The 17216-nt window shown below is 43.5% G+C and overlaps 1 protein-coding gene across 1 annotated transcript; it reads left to right on the top strand.

Annotated features, from left to right (window-relative positions):
• The first annotated feature begins 2511 nt into the window (after positions 1-2511).
• On the top strand, positions 2512-13384 carry OAT (ornithine aminotransferase). Its single transcript, XM_071446106.1, has 10 exons — positions 2512-2667; positions 5751-5977; positions 6433-6657; positions 6784-6879; positions 7452-7579; positions 8864-8986; positions 9716-9844; positions 10495-10608; positions 11386-11530; positions 12565-13384. Exons 2-10 carry the CDS (start codon positions 5779-5781, stop codon positions 12723-12725), a joined length of 1320 nt encoding a protein of 439 aa, XP_071302207.1. The 5' UTR covers positions 2512-2667; positions 5751-5778; the 3' UTR covers positions 12726-13384.
• Positions 13385-17216: the final 3832 nt, after the last annotated feature.

Below are 17216 nucleotides of genomic sequence, written 5' to 3'. Positions count from 1 at the left end.
GCTCCATCCCTCTGATCCCTTGGCTCCATCCCTTGGTGGCCTCCTCTGGACTTGTTCCAGCAGGTTCTTGTTCTTCCCATGCTGGGGACCCCAAAGCTGGATGCAGAACTCCGGGTGGGATCTCACCAGAGTGGAGTAGAGAGGCAGAATGAACAGGGACAATCTGTAATACTCAAAGCAGAGAGGTAATTGCTTATTTTCAGCCTTAAAATGTTAGGCTTTTCACAAAAAGTCATAACTTCAACTAGAAATAAAGGGTTTCAATAGCTCCTAGACAGTAACTGCCTCAGGACTTAAGGAACTGGGCACGGTACTATGGTGTATTCATTCAGCAGTCATGACTCTGAAATGTATTTTGCAATTTAGCACCTAAGGCACAACCTTTTGGTGCTTTATGAACTCATCTTTGGCAGCAGATGCAGGGCACTGTTTGCTGGCAGAATTGGGCTAGTGGGAGACACAAACATATTAGCAAATTGAGCCTTACTCTCTGTGTGTTTATAGAGAGCTCAACATCATCTGCTCTCCTCCCAGCCCTCGCTGCATCAGGCTGACTGCACATTGGGAAAATTTCCTCCGAGGGCGTTGTTCTCCAAAGGCATCAGCGGTGCTCTCCCTGACATCCAAGGTTTGAGCAATTTGGTTAGAAGATATGACAAGGTTCAGGAATATTTTCAAATTGCTTGCTTTAGTGAGGGGAAGCTATGCAAATTCTCTGTGTGTCAACTAGGATATCGTGTTTTCTTTGTGGAAGAAATAAATTGTTTTCCAGCATTGATAAATTTGTCAGGGCAATTTATGGACAAAGAGCAAGAGGCACTAAGAAGTTACCACTGCTAAGACTCAGGGGATTTTTGGTTTGCTTTTTTTTGTTTGTTTGTTTTGGGGGTTGGTTTTTTGCTCTTCTTAGTGAGGTGGATATGATAAAAAGTGAAATATGGTTTGTTTTCTTCTGTACTCTGCTCTTGTGAGATCCCACCTGGAGTGCTGGAGCAGGCCCAGAGGAGGGCACAGCAGTGATTACAAGGATGGAACACCTATGAGCAAAGGTTGAGAGAATTTGAATTGTTCAGCCTGGAGAAGAGAAGATTCCAACGAGACCTCAGAGCTCCTACCAGTGCCTAAAGGAGCTCTAAAAGAGCTGGAGAAGTTCTTGGCACAAGGGCATGGAGGGACAGGGCACCGGGAACAGCTTCTCACTGCCAGAGGGCAGGGTTAGATGGGATATTGGGAAGGAATTGTTCCCTGTGAGGGTGGGCAGGCCCTGGCACAGGGTGCCCAGAGCAGCTGTGGCTGCCCCTGATCCCTGGAAATGTCCAAGGCCGGGCTGGACAGGGCTTGGAGCAGCCTGAGATAGTGGACGATATCCCTGCCCATGATAGCAGATGGAACTGGATGAATTTTAAGGCCCTTTCCAACCCAAACCAGTCTATGATTTTTTTTTGGTAAAACCAGAATGTATTTATGAAGCAACCTCACAGTTCCCCTTAAACGCCCAGATCTTCTGGTTACAAAATGCTCTCCAGTTGTAATTTAGCCCGGGGAAAGGTCAGGGTTGTGCTGGCTCGCTCCAGCCTGTCCCTGCTCACCTGCTGGTCCCAGCTCAAAGCTCCTGCTCAGAGCACTCCGGGCCCTCCTGGGCCTCACTCCCTCCACGTTCCCTCCCTCTCTCCCAAGGCAGCAGAGCCTGAAGTTTGGGGTTCCATCAATGCCCTTCCATGATGAGAAGGGCAGGGCATGGGGACACTGGAGGGACCGTGACAGACTGGGGAGGAAATTGGTGTGTGTAGGCAAAAACACCTGGCACAGGAGCTCCGTGAGCAATTCCTTAGCAACCTCTGTGAATCCCTGGCTGTTGTTCCGAATTATTTTCTGTTAGACATATATTAAAAGATTGGGAAAAAGCTCATGTTCATCTCTTGGGAAGAGAAAGGTCAGAGTTGAGCACACACAGAGCACTTGTCATCACATCCCTGGGGAACCTGTAGCCATCAGTGGAGGAACCACCACCATCCCACACACTTCCTATTCCCAGGAATGTTTTCCCAATTCCTCTCATTTTTTTTCCGTCAGTGCTCGCCCTTTTCTACAGTGACTTCCTCGAGGACACAAGTGCGGGAGAGCGGTGACAGCGGCGGGAGGGTGCGGGGACGGAGGACTTCCGTGTGTGGGCTTCTGGGGCTACAAAGATTGCTCCCAAGGCCAGAGAGGAGACGAGCCGCCAGCCTGAGGGACGGGGATGCCGGTGTGGGGGATGAGGGAACGTAGTGACGGAAGGGGGGACAGGATGAGCCGGTCCGAGGGCCGGGGTGCCGGTGTGAGGGAGACGGGAAGGGGGAATGGAGCCCTCGCTCAGAGGGCCGGGGTGCCGGTGTGAGGGCCAAGGGCACCGCCCCTGAGGGCCAGGGATGGGCGGGGCGCTGCCTCGCGCGCGGCCGCCAATGGGGAGCCCCCGCGCCAAGGGGAGGCGCCGCAGCGCGGGGGCGGTGGCTGCCAATCAGTTCCGATAGCCAATCGATGGGCGCGATTCAGGTGACGTTAGGCGGGAGGGGCGGGGCGAGGAGCGGTGACAGTGGCCCGCGGCCGCATCCGCCTCTTATCTGCGGGCCCCGGCATCGGCAGCACCTCCGGCACCGGCAGCACCTCCGGCACCTCCGGCAGCACCAGGTACGGCCCGTCCGGCCCTCGGGGGCCATTTCTGCCTCTCTCCGGGCCACCGTGCCCCGGTTCTGTCCCGCCGCAGCCGGCCCCGTCGGCAAGGCCCCAGGAGCGCTGTCACTGCGCGGCGAGCGGGGGTGGTGACAGTCCCTCCCCGCCTCTGTGCCTGTGCCAGCCCCGCTCCGCGATGCCACATCCCTGCCTCTGCACTGCCTTTGACCGTGGCCTTGGCGGGGAGATGGTCAGCGAGATCTTGTATTTCACCGCTGGGTTTATTGCTTTTCCTTATTTTTTTTTCCATTTGTTTTGCTGGAGAAAAGAAGGCTTAGAGGCGACTTTATCCTTTCTATAGCTCCCTAAAAGGGGACTGTAGCAGGCAGGGATCGGGCTCTTCTCCCAGGTGACAAGTGACAGGATGAGAGGAAACGGGCTCAAGCTGTGCCTGAGGAGGTTCAGGTTGGACATCAGGAGGAAATTCTTCCCTGGAAGGCTGATTTGACATTGGAAGGGGCAGCCCATGGAGATTTGGAGTCCCCATCCCTGGAGGTGTCCAAGGAAGGGCTGGATGTGGCACTGGGCTGGGGACAAGGTGGGGATCAGGCACAGGTTGGACTCGGTGATCTCAGAGGTCTTTTCCAGGCTCAGTGATTCTGCAGTTTTTGTCTGCCAGCCTAGGTCCTGGAGGTCCTGAGCTGTTCCTGCTGTGGTGCTGGTCTGCACAGGCAGCTTGGCATGTCCACACTGATGTCCCCCTGCTTGTCCCCTTGAGGGTTCACCCCTTTGACTCAGCTGGTAGAGGCTGCAGTGTGGTACCAATTCCTGTCTGCTCTATCAGCCTGAACCTGAGTGTTTTCATGTGTTTGACAACACCCCCCAGTTACCTTGGGGTGTTTTTCAGTGTCAGGTTCATACAACCATTCAATTTACCTGTGCAGTCTGCAGGATCCTGTCTGGATAATCTTGCTCAATAGCTGAGCAAAGCTGTTCAAGTGTTTTACAGCTGTGTTTTGAGTGGTTTTCTGTTCTGATGCAAGACCTATTCCAGTTGGTGTAATTTCCTGGTTTCTGATTCCTGTACTGCCTGCTCCAGTGCACGATCATATTTCTCACACTTGGTAATGAGTTTAATTTTATTTCATTTTGTTTGCTTGGGTTTTTCTCCTTATTATGCCCCTCCTCTTTCTTGAAATTTCTGTTCACCTTGTCCTGCTCATCATCAACCCCAAATTTCCCCCCTCCTTTTAACTCCAGATTCATCTGGAATTCTCAGCTTTACTCAGCTCTTCTCCATGTAATCTTCCACACTTGGCTAAAGTGATGTGGCCTCACTAGCACAGTGTGCAGGACAATTCCCTTCATGGAGGAAAAAGCCCTTTAAAAAAATCTGATTAATATTTTCCAATATGCAAGAAGTAAAGCAAGAACCTCAAACTGGGGATCTGTGATCCTTCATGCAGAGAGGTATCTCTGATACAGGGCAGATAAGAGTTTAACTTCTTTGTACCTTTCATTTCAGGAATGTCTGGAAAATCTCCAAAATCTAGGAGCTTGGGATAGGATTAGGTGCTCTGCCATGGAGGTGTGCCAGGGGCCAGGATGTCACAGACCAATTACAGTTTAGGGGTTGAGCAGGTTGAAATTTTGAGTCATCAAAATTTTTTCTTGCACAGAGAAGTATTTGTCTTTTTTGTTTGCGAAATCCTTGAATAACAATCTTGAAAAGAATTAACACAAAGGGCTAATCTTTAACAGCTGGAGACATGCCCAGAGTTGTGCAGCATTCATCTCTTGCTGGAATGGAGAATGCTGACTCTTCCTCAACACTTGGATTTTGGTAGATGGAGAAAAGTCTTTAGGCTTTGGTTAGAAGTGAGGAGCAGAAATGTAATACCTGAGGAGCCTGCTGAAAGAAATGCCTCTCTGTTCAAGGCAGCACATTCAGGGTGTGGATTTTTTTCCAAAATAAATTAGGGATAAATCCATGACTTACTACCTCTGTCTTCTGCAAGCAGCCTGAAATAACAGCACCCTTGTGTGAGCCATCCTTGCATCCTGCTGTTGGTATTGAGGGGAGGTTTTCAGTCTGCCTGTGTTAGGTGGTGCAGCAGTGTCCAGGCTGCTCAGCTCTTCACTCTGCTGTGCAGTGTCACAGGGAGGCTGCATTTGATAAGCAGAGCACCTGTTGTGATCTGTGATCCTGCTCTGGGGATTAAACCTTTTGCCAGTTTGTCAGTGGGATGTTCTGTGAGACCAGAAACCCGAGCTTTGGGAACTCTTGGCTCTCTGCTGTTCCCTGCTGTGGGAAGAGCTTCCTCAAACAGCTTTTCAAGTGCCAGCTCACATCCTCTTTCTGAGAAGTATCTTTATATTGGCTGAGGAGCAGGCACAGAGAAGAAATCAAAGTGCATTTTCCTCATGAAATCCTACCCTCAGGTTATCCCTAAATGGTGAAAATACAAGGTTATGTATTTAGGGGAAATTGCTGGGAAAATACAGAGTGCTCTAACAATCATTAATATCTGACATATTCTTACTTTACATCTGTTTTTTGATCATAGAACCCCAGAATGGTTTGGGTTGAAAAGGAACTTAAAGCTCATCCAGTGACATGGGCAGGGACACCTTCCATATCACCATCCAACCTGGCCTTGGACACTTCCAGGGACAGCCAATATTGAGGAAGTTTGTGACATGATTTGTCTGATGAAAATCTAGTAGAAAATGGGCATTTCAATAGAACAAGAAATTTGATGAACTTAACTTTCTTCCTGTAGTTTATATTAGTAAATCAGAATTTAAGGCACAGTGAAAAAGGAACACTTACAGGAAAAATGATGTAACTACTTCACAGACTTGCTGAGTCACACAGTTTAATTTTCCTTCTGTTTCTGTAAGTGTAGAGAATAGAAAAAATGACTTGTTTGATGTTAATCCCACATTCATTTATACTTCTTTTAAGCTTTCTTGGCTGAATTGCAAAATAGTTGAGGAACCTGTAATCCTGGCAGTAAAACCACTTCAATCATTCAGACATTTCTTCTGAAGAGTTCTTAGTGCTAATTATTAACTTTCTTTATTTTTTTCCCCTCCAGACCTGTATCAGAATCCCTCAAGTCCATCATGCTTTCCAAGCTAACCCGCTGCCAGCACCTTGCTGTTCTCTGCCGAGGTCTTCATTCCTCACTGAGCTCTGCTACCTCAGTTGCTCCCAAAAAAACCATTCCAAGGCCTCTCTCCTCGGATTTCATCTTTGAACGTGAGGCCAAATATGGTGCTCACAACTACCACCCACTGCCTGTTGCTCTGGAAAGAGGAAAAGGTATTTTATTTAGGTTTTTCCTGGAGGTTGTAGGTGTTGTGGGTCTGTGGAGGTGAATGAGAACATGGCAGAATGATTTTGACCTGATTGATTTCTGAATCTTCGTTGGGTTTTTTTTTGGGTGGGATCAAATTGTTGATTAGAGAGCAGGATCATTATGCATAAGGGCACCTGAAAAAATTGTGGTGTCTCTAAAATGTTTTAAAGTGTTGATAATTTCCAAAATCACTCAGCAAGAAAATTTTTAGGCAACCTAATTTCTTCTGTTACCTTGTGTGGGGAGGTTTAATGTGAGCAGGAGAAGGTGCATTGAAACCCTATCTAAGTCCTTGTGGGCTGTTCATATATTATCACTTAGTTTAAATTTACTCTGGTCTTTAATTATGTATGAGGAGCCTTTTTTGGTCTTGTGTCTTTTTTTATTTTGTGTGCTGACCACAGGTTTGTTTTCCCAGGTGTTTACGTGTGGGATGTTGAAGGTAGGAAGTATTTTGACTTTCTGAGTGCTTACAGTGCAGTCAACCAAGGCCACTGTCACCCAAAGATTGTGGATGCTCTGAAATCCCAGTCTGAAAAACTGACCCTGACATCCAGAGCATTCTACAATGATGTCCTTGGGGAATATGAGGAGCTGGTCACCAAAATGTTCAATTACAACAAAGTTCTTCCAATGAACACAGGTAAAGAAATATTTTGTTTCCATTTTAGTTCCTGTCTCTGAGATTCACTGGCTGTGTAACATTTTCTGCTGCACTGATGGCCTGTTTTACGTGCAAGAGTGATAATGGTGCTACTTTATGCTTTAGGAGTGGAAGCTGGAGAAACTGCCTGCAAACTGGCTCGGAAATGGGCCTACACCGTGAAAGGAATTCCAAAATACAAAGCTAAAATCATTTTTGCAGGTATGTTAAGTGTGTGTTATGAGCTGAGGACTTGAGGATCTGGACACTGGGTTACTGGGAGGCAGCCTGAAGTCAAAGGCAAAGAAAGAACATCCAGTCCTCCATGCTCTTTTAATCACTGACAGTGCAGGACTTTTTATTCCTGAGTTGTTGTTCCTGCATAACTTTTTTGTGGATTAACTCCTCAGATTGGTGCCACACTTCTCACAGATTGCTCAAGAGGTTAAGCTGCCCTCTTGGCTTCACCTACCAGGGCTTTTGTCCTGTATTTTCCAGGTCTTCTAGAAATTGGCATTATCAGAGTTATTTTCAATTTTCCAGACTACTAACAAAACTTAAGGAAATTATTTTGTATAGTTGTCAGGTCTTAAGAGTATAATTTTCTTTTGGTTTTTGATATAGCAACAGAGTGTATTTATGCCATCAATGCAAAATGCTAACCATTAGGAGGGGGATCTTAATATCTTGTTAGATAACCCTTAAAATGCATCACCAAGGGGAAAGTGTGATGTCATTTAAAGTGTTCTGGCTCTTGGTCAGTTTTGTACCAATTTCCCCCTTTTTTTTTCCAGCTGGCAACTTCTGGGGCAGGACAATGTCTGCCATCTCCAGTTCTACTGACCCATCCAGCTATGATGGCTTTGGGCCCTTCATGCCAGGATTTGAACTGATCCCATACAATGACCTACCTGCTCTTGAGGTATTTGACAATTTTTTGTTCTTTTATATGGAATCATTTTACAGTGTCTCTCTGGTAAATAGCAAGGAAAATCAGAAGTTTATACTTTGAAACATGTACTTTAACATTATGATATCTGTAAATAGATATATATAAGGAATATGTCTGTTATAATTATGGATAGGAAATGTGGGTAAATTCTACTTTGGTTTTGATTTTCAGTTATGCTTTATGATGTGAAAGAAAAACAGCATAATCTATTTAATTTCCCACCCACCTGGTCTAGTGGAAATGTCCCTGCCCATGGCAAGAAGTGGGATGGGATGAGCTTTAAGGTCCCTTCCCACCCAAACCATCCTGTGATTCTATGACTAGAATTCACTGCAGTTGCAAATATTCATTTCCAGTTTCAGAGCATCCTTAAAACCATGCCAGGCTGCTGTTTCACTTTCACAAGCTCCTGAAATGCCAGTGATGCCCAGTATTTGCCTGTGTTTTCTGAGGTTAATCCTGTCAAGCAGCTGGGGAGGGGTGACCTTGATTAGGTACCATTTCTGTGAGTAAAAACCTCAGTACCTGTTGGGGCTGCTTCATACAAGTGAGTGGGCTTTGGAGATTGAGGGATTATAGAACAGAGCAGCTTTTCTCCTTGGACTTGGCTTAGGGGACACAAAGGTCTCTCAGTGGGCTACAGCTGCAGTGTGGAAAGGCTTGTTCAGGTCTAAACCTACAGCAGGCTGCCCATGGTGAAAGGTCTGCAAGTGTTTAATGCCTTCATTAGAGCTGAATTCATTCTGCTCATGGGGCAAAGCTGAGAAAAGCTGCAGTAAATTCATGCTAGGAATCATTAGATCTCTTGTGCCTCGTGGACTTCTAAACCTTTTTGAACTTGATAGTGGATAATGTACCTGTGGACTTTGCTTTAAGGTAAAATTGTCTGGAGGGGCTCAATTCTTTTTTTTGTTTAAAGGAAGAGTTGAGCAATTGTTTGTATTGTATGGGGTAATATGAACCTGAGGGTATTTCTGAGGTGATTTATGACCTGATAAACTGCTTGTCTGGGTTTGCAGTTTGCAAGGCTTGTACTTCCCAAGCCAGCACAGCAGCTGATTTCACACTTCCAACAGTGACACAGCATTGGAACTGAAGTGGCACTCAGAGAGAGCTGTCTGAGCAATGCTGTTCTCATCCTTGGAGGAAGAACACCAGGGCTAGAAGCAGGTTCTGCTACATGTATTTTCTGTATTTGACCTGAGTAAAAGCTTTTTCTTTTTGTCTCTCCTCTCCCTGTGCCCAATGTTGCAGCGGGCCCTTCAAGACCCCAACGTGGCAGCTTTCATGGTGGAGCCAATTCAAGGGGAAGCAGGTGTGATTGTTCCTGACAAAGGCTATCTCACAGGAGTGAGGGACCTCTGCACAAAACACAATGTGAGAATTCACTGTAGCATTAAACATGCAACACTTAACACTATATGCTGTGTTTACTGGTGTAATTTGTAAGGTCACCCTTCTATGCAAGGTGTACAACTTTGTATGCAATTCAGTATTTCCCTTTTCTTTCAGTGGAATAATGCAGGGATACCTCTTGTGTTTCCTGGCAATATCTCACTAAAGAGTACTTCTTAGCAGTGCACATTTTTCACTATTTCTTACTATTGTTACTGATTTAAGTTTATAGTTAATATTCTTCAACTGGATTTATTTTAGATTAATTTAACTTCTAATTTCTTTTCCACAATGTAAGCTTCCAATTACCATGGCTATCCAAGACCTTGGTTGCTGATGTGCATAACTGCTACCAAGAATCAGTAACAATATAATATACAATATAATTATCAGTATAATTATCAATTACAATAATCAGTAACAATATAATAACCCAATAATGGGTCACAGAATGAAACACTGAGGAGAATGGTTATCAGTGATCTCTGATTTAAAAATCAGTGGTCTCTCTGTTCCAGTAGAATTCAGATTCCTAATTTGTAAGTGCTACTCATAATTATTTTCATATTTTCAAAGAAAGACATTGACATATTATTAATAAAGTTGTCTTCATTATTGCTGTGATACCTCAAAAAAATTGTATTAGAATTGGGTTAGGAATGACAGTGAAAGTAATTCCCTGTTCTGTTTGGATTTTTCTTCTCTTTAAAGGTTCTGTTTATTGCTGATGAAATACAGACTGGTTTAGCCAGAACAGGGAAAATGCTGGCTGTTGACCATGAAAATGTGAGACCTGATATAATTCTTCTTGGAAAGGCCCTTTCTGGTGGCTTATACCCTGTGAGTACTAAAAAAATACCAATAATTTAAAGTAACATAAAATTCCCCAAACATTTGTTGAATAATCTTTTTTTTCTTAGTCATCAACACTGAAAATCTGCCAGTTGGAAGAACAATAAATGTGATGTTTGTTGTACTTGGAAATTGTTGTTTGCAAGACTAACTATGATTTATGACCAGACAGTCCAGCTTGAGAGAGACATAATAAAATAATGGAATACCAAATACTACCTTTATAGCTGAACAACTGGCATTATTTCATTTGTCTGGCATGCCTGCATGGCTGATTTTATCCTCTTGGAGTGACTTAAATTCCTGATGATTAGGCTGGAAATTACAATGCCTTGAACTATTTTGGCCAACTGACAGGATTTCTGAGTTGTTAAACCAAGTATTGAAGCTTAAACTCTTGAAATAATATTCAGTTTGGAGAAATTCCCCTCACTGGGATTGAAAGTTGTGTTACCACTATAGCTAAGTGTATTTAAGGGATTAATTATGGGATTGTCAGATCTGCTGTTCTGCTGGGAATGTAAATGTAATTTATCACCAGAGGCTGAAAACTTCCTGAGCTCTGAGGGAAGGTTTGCTTTAGATATATTAAAGTTTCCTGTTGTAGGTATGTGAATTTGCTGTCCTTGCCATTTTAGGTCTCAGCAGTGCTGTGTGATGATGAAGTTATGCTGACCATTAAACCTGGTGAACATGGATCCACATATGGAGGAAATCCATTAGCCTGCCGTGTGGCCATGGCAGCACTGGAGGTTTGTGTGTGGGGCTGAAGGTCTGGAATCCAAATTAAAAAGGGTCCCATGATCTTTTCTCAAAATAAATGGTATTATTTTTCATGCTGTGAGTAGAAATCTAGCTTTAAATAAGTATGGAAAATTGGTAGTGGTTATCTGTAGATCATAAAATAAATTCTAAATTTTTTATTGGAAATGTGGCCCACTTCCTGTGTTCTTATGATCCTAATGTCTTAAATGTCAAAATAAAATTCATCTAGAGGAAGTTTCAAGGCAATTATGTAAATTTGGCCAAATACCCTCATTAATTTCATGAAGGCATTTTGAAATTGGCTTATTTTACTATATCAGCAGAAGCTGCTGCTCTGTGAGCTTGAGAACAGGTATGGATCTCAAATAAAAACTGCAATGTCCTGTCCAGAAGGTGCAATTCCATTATTTTGTGGTTGCTTAATTGACTACATTGATGCAGGTCACACAGAAAACCTCATCACTACCCAGTACTCAGACTTGGAGAGATTCAGAGCCTTCAGAGGTTTGCTGTTTACTTGCAAATAACAGCAAACAAAGAGCAGTTTATTTAAAATAAAATTTGAAAGACATTATTGTTTCTTGTAGACACGAATGAGTAAAGGCTCGATACCAACCTGCTGGGGCTTGCAGCCTGTGCAGGGACACTGTGGCTGCAACAGCTTTTGTGAATCAGCAGGTTCAGTGTCATCACCCATCCTTCCCCATGGTAAACAAAACAAATGCAGTGCCCTTCAGCTGATTGTAGATCTGACTTCTCTTTAGGTAATTGAAGAAGAAAATCTGGCAAAAAATGCAGAAATAATGGGTAATCTGCTAAGAAGTGAGCTCATGAAGACTCCATCTAATATTGTGACTGCTGTAAGAGGAAAAGGGCTCTTAAATGCAATTGTAATTCGGGAAACCAAAGGTAAGGAAATAAAACCAACTGCACAAACACAGCATGGAGAAGTATTTTTCAACTTAGATTGTAGGTAGGGGATGGCATGTAGACATGATGTTTGTGTTCAGAATATGGCTATAGTACTGCAGTACCACTGAAAATTAATTTAAGTTACTGTGTGCTGTTAAAAATAAGGTTTTTTAATTAAGAAAGCTTAAATTGTAGGTGGGGGATGGCATGGAGACATGATGTTTGTGTTTAGAATGTGACTATAGTACTGTAGTACCACTGAGAATTGATTTAAGTTACTGTGTGCTGTTAAAAATAGAGTTTTTAAATTAAGAAAGGCTGAACAATTGTTTTTAAATTATTTGAACTCTTATGATTTGATAATGTTCAAACCTGATGGTGAATCTGCCTCCCAACAAATACCTTTATCTCTCCTCTTTGGGAAAAAACTGTCTACAGCTGGTACACCAGTTCCTGCCAGATTATGGGAGCATGGGCTGGAATGAGTTATTTTCAGAAGAGTTTGAAGAGTACAATGAATACAGGAGGATATAAAGGAGAAAAAAAATAATGATGGAGAACAAGTTTCTAGGGAGAAATTATAGCACAGTAATATTGCATTATATCAGAAATCTGAATATCAAGGTGCTTGATCAAGGGTGGTGTCATTTTCCACAATGATGCGCTAAAATCCAGGTTACATAAACATAACCTTATCTGAAGTCCTGTCCACACGTTCCCTTACCTCCTCCTCACATGCTTCCCCTTTTAAAATTTATTTTAAAGTCTGACTGAGTGCCAGACAAGCAGTGAGCTGTGAAGGAGCAGAACTGTGTGTGCTGAGGCAAAGGACGTGTCTGGAGCAGTGTCACTGTGTGCAGATTCCAGAGAGTGACACCCGCATCGCTCCTCTGCCCCTGGCACACAGCGCCAGGTGCTGCCGGTGTGACACCTCCTGTGCTGTGCTGGCAACGTCCTCAATGTCCTGCTGATGTTCTCCTGCTGATGTTCTCCTGCTGATGTTGTCCCTCTCTCTCTCCCTGCCGTTGCAGACTATGATGCCTGGAAGGTGTGTCTGCGGCTCCGCGACAATGGGCTGCTGGCCAAGCCCACGCACGGCGACATCATCCGCCTGGCCCCGCCCCTCGTCATCAAGGAGGATGAGATCAGAGAGTCCATCGAAATCATCCACAAAACCATCCTGTCCTTCTGAAAGCATGGTTCTTACAGCCTGGCTGCTGACTGGTCCAAGAGGGTGTGTTGAAATGTGTGTGATGAAGGCCTGCTCTTGAAGCAAGCATCTCTCATTCCTTTTATCTAAGAGGACTTGACTATTAAAACATAGCTGTATCTTTAAATTATAATGGCTCTGTAGAAAATACAGAATGATTTTAAAGAATTTCCAGTCTTGAAACACTTGGAAATAAAGTTCTGTATGTACTGAACAACTAAGTTGGAATATTTGAGGGAGATACCTATAGAAATCTGCTTAATTGTTATAAGTCTTGCCCAAAGTTTAAAGTGTGATTTATATATATATATTTTAGGTTGCCTTGCACTCTCATATCACTCTCCAAAACATGGCATTTGGCAATTTTTGCCTCTCAGCAAGATGTCTGTAGGATGGAAGCACTTATCATTGTGGGTGAATTTCTGTTTTTCATGTGCCGCTTGAAAAAAATGTCTGAGGCTGAAGGTTTGACAAACTGGGTGTTATGCTGGTGGACTTGAGAAGCATCGAGCTGTGTTCTGTGTGTACAATATTTTGATTGTATGACAAGAGATGCTGTTTTCAAGCCTGGCCTCAGTGTTTGGCTTTGCAATTTTGTAAAATAAATCTGAACATTTAGATCTGTTTTTACTGTTACGAAATTTTCTGTCATCTGGATGTTTATATTAAAACACATTTTGCATTAAAAAAAAATACGTGACATGCAGTGAAAATATTCTGAGTCTTCAGAAAGAGCAAACCTCGTAGAAATTTGGAGAAATTTAAATTCTTCTTAGCTGGTCACGCCCCCGGCCCCGCCTACACCCGGAACGCTCCAGAAGCCCCAGGGATCCGGCGCGGTGAATTTCTCGTGTGTTCCAATAGGATTGATTTCTGCAGGGCTTCCCCGTCTCCTTTGTGGGCACTGGGTTGTGGCAGAGTGGTTTTCCATGTTAGGAATAAGATAAAAAATTCAGGGAGGTGTTGCCGAGGAAGTTTGATGTTTTTGAACGCTGGGCTTATGGGCAAGGAGGGAAATACCTGAGAGAAACCACGGGGTAAACAGCACTTGCTGGAGACCTTTCAAAGCCCCAACAGGTAAAGCTCCAAAATTCTTGGCAGCACAAAAGTTGACTTTTTTTAGAGTTACAAGGCTGGCAAGGATGAAGGACATGCTCAAGTTTGTTCCTGCCCCAGCTCTGCCACTGTTTGCCTAATTGCCAGAAGGCGCTGTAGGGCAGAAGGTTCCAGTCTGTGTGTTGGTGCTTCCCTGTCCCCGCTGTCAGCAATGTGTGTGTCACACTGCCATTGTGCCCCTCAGGCCACAGAGCATCAGATTTTCCTTCTGTGCAACAGCCATCCACGTACCTGAAGTTTGTGCTTGTTCTTGTTTCAGTTCTTACCCCTTTTCTCGCTTTTTTTTTCCTCCAGAGGTGCCGTTTTCTAGAGCCCTTGATGTTCTGTAATTCCCTGCTCCCCCACTGCAAGTCAAGTTCTCATGGTTTGGGTGCTGTCCTGTAGCTCATGCCCACATTGTGGAGGATTATTTTTTTGTTGAAACTGTTTTGAAGCACAGCTTTGAAGCTGTTCCCCCTCGTTTATTTTATTTGTGTAATAAACAAGAATTGTATGTAAAGCTCTGTGACTTGCTTTACTCATTTGGACTCTCTGAGAATATTTCTCTGTCTGCTGATGATCAATTTGAGCTCAACCCACTTTCTGGTTGCAGTTTTAATAGGCTGAGACTTTTCAGAAGTTGAGAATTTTTTCTTTTTCTCCAGCACACCATTGTTGAATCTCTGAGCTCTTAATTTGTTTTTTAGTTGCTTCATGAGTCCAATTTTTTTGCAAGCTTATGAAAATTCCCAAGACAAGTCATCCTAAATTGCCCTTATTTAATGATGGGGTAATTGAGTTTTCCCTTTTAACCTGAAAGCTCTTTGGCTCTCTTAAGTAATCAAGGTCCAGGGTGTGTGTCTGGAACCAGAGCTAGAGCAGACAGAGGGTTTTGATGGTTTGGTTTATTACAGTTCAATGCCAGAACAAGTACAAAATTACATGTATTTCTTCAGAAGTGAAGACATACAGGACGTGTCTTCCAAGAAACTAAGCCTGTCACCAGCTAAGCTCCACTTCAGAAACAATAAAAACCATGTTGGCAGAAGTTTGTGAGCTAGGAGGTGGAGCTGGAGGGTCAAAGGGAATGTCAAAGCTCCTTTTTCTGTGCAAAGTGATAAAATGATAGGCTATCAGAAAGCTTTTGGAATGATGTGTCTGTTTTGGGGGTTTGCTTTATTATGGAAAGTGGTTTTTGTGCCTTCTGGCAATCCTAAACTGGGATTTGGCCAGTTGTCAGTGGCACCGCCTGAACCTCTCAAACTCAAATTCTGCTGCTTGCATAACTAATGTGTTTGTAAAACCTGCCTGTGCTTTTGTTGTCTGGGATCTTAATTAGCCTTAGAAAATTTCTTCAGGGCTTTTATTCCCAAAAAAATGCAGACAACCAAAGTGCCTCTACCCGCTGAGTGCCAGAAATCAGTGCTCTGGGGTTTGTACTTGTTCCGCTGATTGCTCAAGTGGAGGTAGCTCAGCCAGAGGCTGGTGTTGAGCAAATTTTAACTTGAAGGAGGCAAAACTGAAAATAATTTACAAATTAGTGTAATACACACACTGGAATGTGCAGAGAAAACGTATGTTTCATGAAATGAGTTTGGGTTTTGCATCATAATTGTAGGCGGTGAAAAACTGAGAAGTGCAATCTCAGAGAATTCCCTTTCTGAACCTTTCTACTGTATTTTTTTTAAGGTTGCATTACATAGAGATGCAAGTATGGAAATGGCATTACTTTTTTTCTGCTGTAACTGAAATTTATTTTTAAAATGGCACTTGAAAGAGCTCTGTATTGCCTATCCAGAGGGCTTAGTTTTCTTTAGCAAGAGCTGTACAGCAATAAAACTTTTTAAAGGCACAAATATGTATCTGCAAAATGTTGCTATAAGAATTTGGCTGAAAAGGCCTAATCTGTCTCCATCATATCACTTGCACATATTTTTGAGAAGTAGCTTGTGATGTTTCTTTAAATCAGGTATATGAAATGCTTTTCTAAATGAATAGTGACCCTGCCTTCAGTGCTGGGCAAACACACGAGGTAATCCAAGCACCTCAGAGCCAAACCAGCATTCCTGAGGCACCCAGGGCAGCCCTTGGCTTCACTGGGGGCTTTGTTTGTGGAAATAATGCTCAATTGTGCTGGCACCTGTGCACTTTGGCAAGGGAAAAGCGTGTGGGTTTTGGCATGAAATTGTTAAATATATATACTGGCATAAAAAGAAAAAATTACACTGTTTGTGGGTAAATGTAAACCAAGATATAAGGGAACCATGTGAAACACTGAGAGGCAAGAGTCACACAGTGAACAGGGGGAGATGGGAAAACATACAATTCAGGGTTTCTCTTTTTTTCCTCCTTCCTGTTGGCAATCTTAGGAATCATGCTTATGAACATTGTCCTTGACCTGGCTTCTTTTCAGCTACAAAACCCATGAACTTGTGTCATCAGGCAGTATTTTCTAAAGTTAAGTAATCTATTTTGGTAATTTTTAATAGGACCCAAGTGCCTGGTGGTCATGACCGGGTAAAGAGCTGCACATCTTGAACCTGTTAGAATTTTCCATGATGAAACTATCTCTGTTTTGTCTTCTAACAACAATGTTGGGAGGATGAGCTAAGTAGAAAAGCAGGCGTTAGTTATTTCTTTGTTATTTTTAATTTTTTGTTTTGTTTTGTTTTGTCTGTAGCTGCTTCTTCAACTTTTCCACCCTTCCAGCAGCAGGTGGAGCCAGAAGCTTGGCTTTGAGCTAAGAGTTTACTGCTGGGTGGAGAATTTTTGGAGTTTGTGAACTCCTGGGGGCTTGCTTTTGGGCTTTACTAACTCCAAGGTGTGACACAAGCTTCAGTCTCGGCTCTGGGTGCTCCCTCAGTGCATAACTTGTGCTGTGCACTCCTGTGGCTGATGTTGAGTGAAGGGGATTGTTAGAAGAGTTCCTGTACTTCCAGTGTGACAAACACCCAGCAATTCTGACTGATAAAGATGTGGGGACAGCTGAGAGGGGGGAAAAAAGAGGCTTTCCTTCTCACTTCACTGAAGTAATGAGAAGGTGGAGATTTGAGACAAAATTTTAAACTTGTGAACTGCTTTCCCTAGACGTCCCTGTCGTGTTTCCATCCTAAGTGGAAGGCTTAATCAGCTGGAGTTGCTGTGTTTTTGCAGTGAAAAGAAGTGTTTTTGCAGTGAAAAGAAGTGTTTTGCAGAACATACCCTCAGCAGGAAAAGCAAGGGAAAAAACATTACCGGGTTAAAATCCCCTTGTAGTACCCTGGTGGGAAGCTCATGAAGCTTTGGTGTTGAGGATCACTTGTAAGGGGACCTGAGGGTCACCAAATGCTTGAAAGTGGTAAGATTTCATGGAATCATTAAGGTTGTAAAAGACCTCTA

The sequence above is a fragment of the Agelaius tricolor genome, unplaced genomic scaffold, assembly GCF_023055355.1.
Source record: "Agelaius tricolor isolate 1412-34295 unplaced genomic scaffold, bAgeTri1.0.p SCAF_22, whole genome shotgun sequence".
NCBI classification, from domain to species: Eukaryota; Metazoa; Chordata; class Aves; order Passeriformes; family Icteridae; genus Agelaius; species Agelaius tricolor.
The sequence above is the reverse complement of the archived record's forward strand: the minus strand, read 5'-3'. Positions and strand labels throughout refer to the sequence as shown.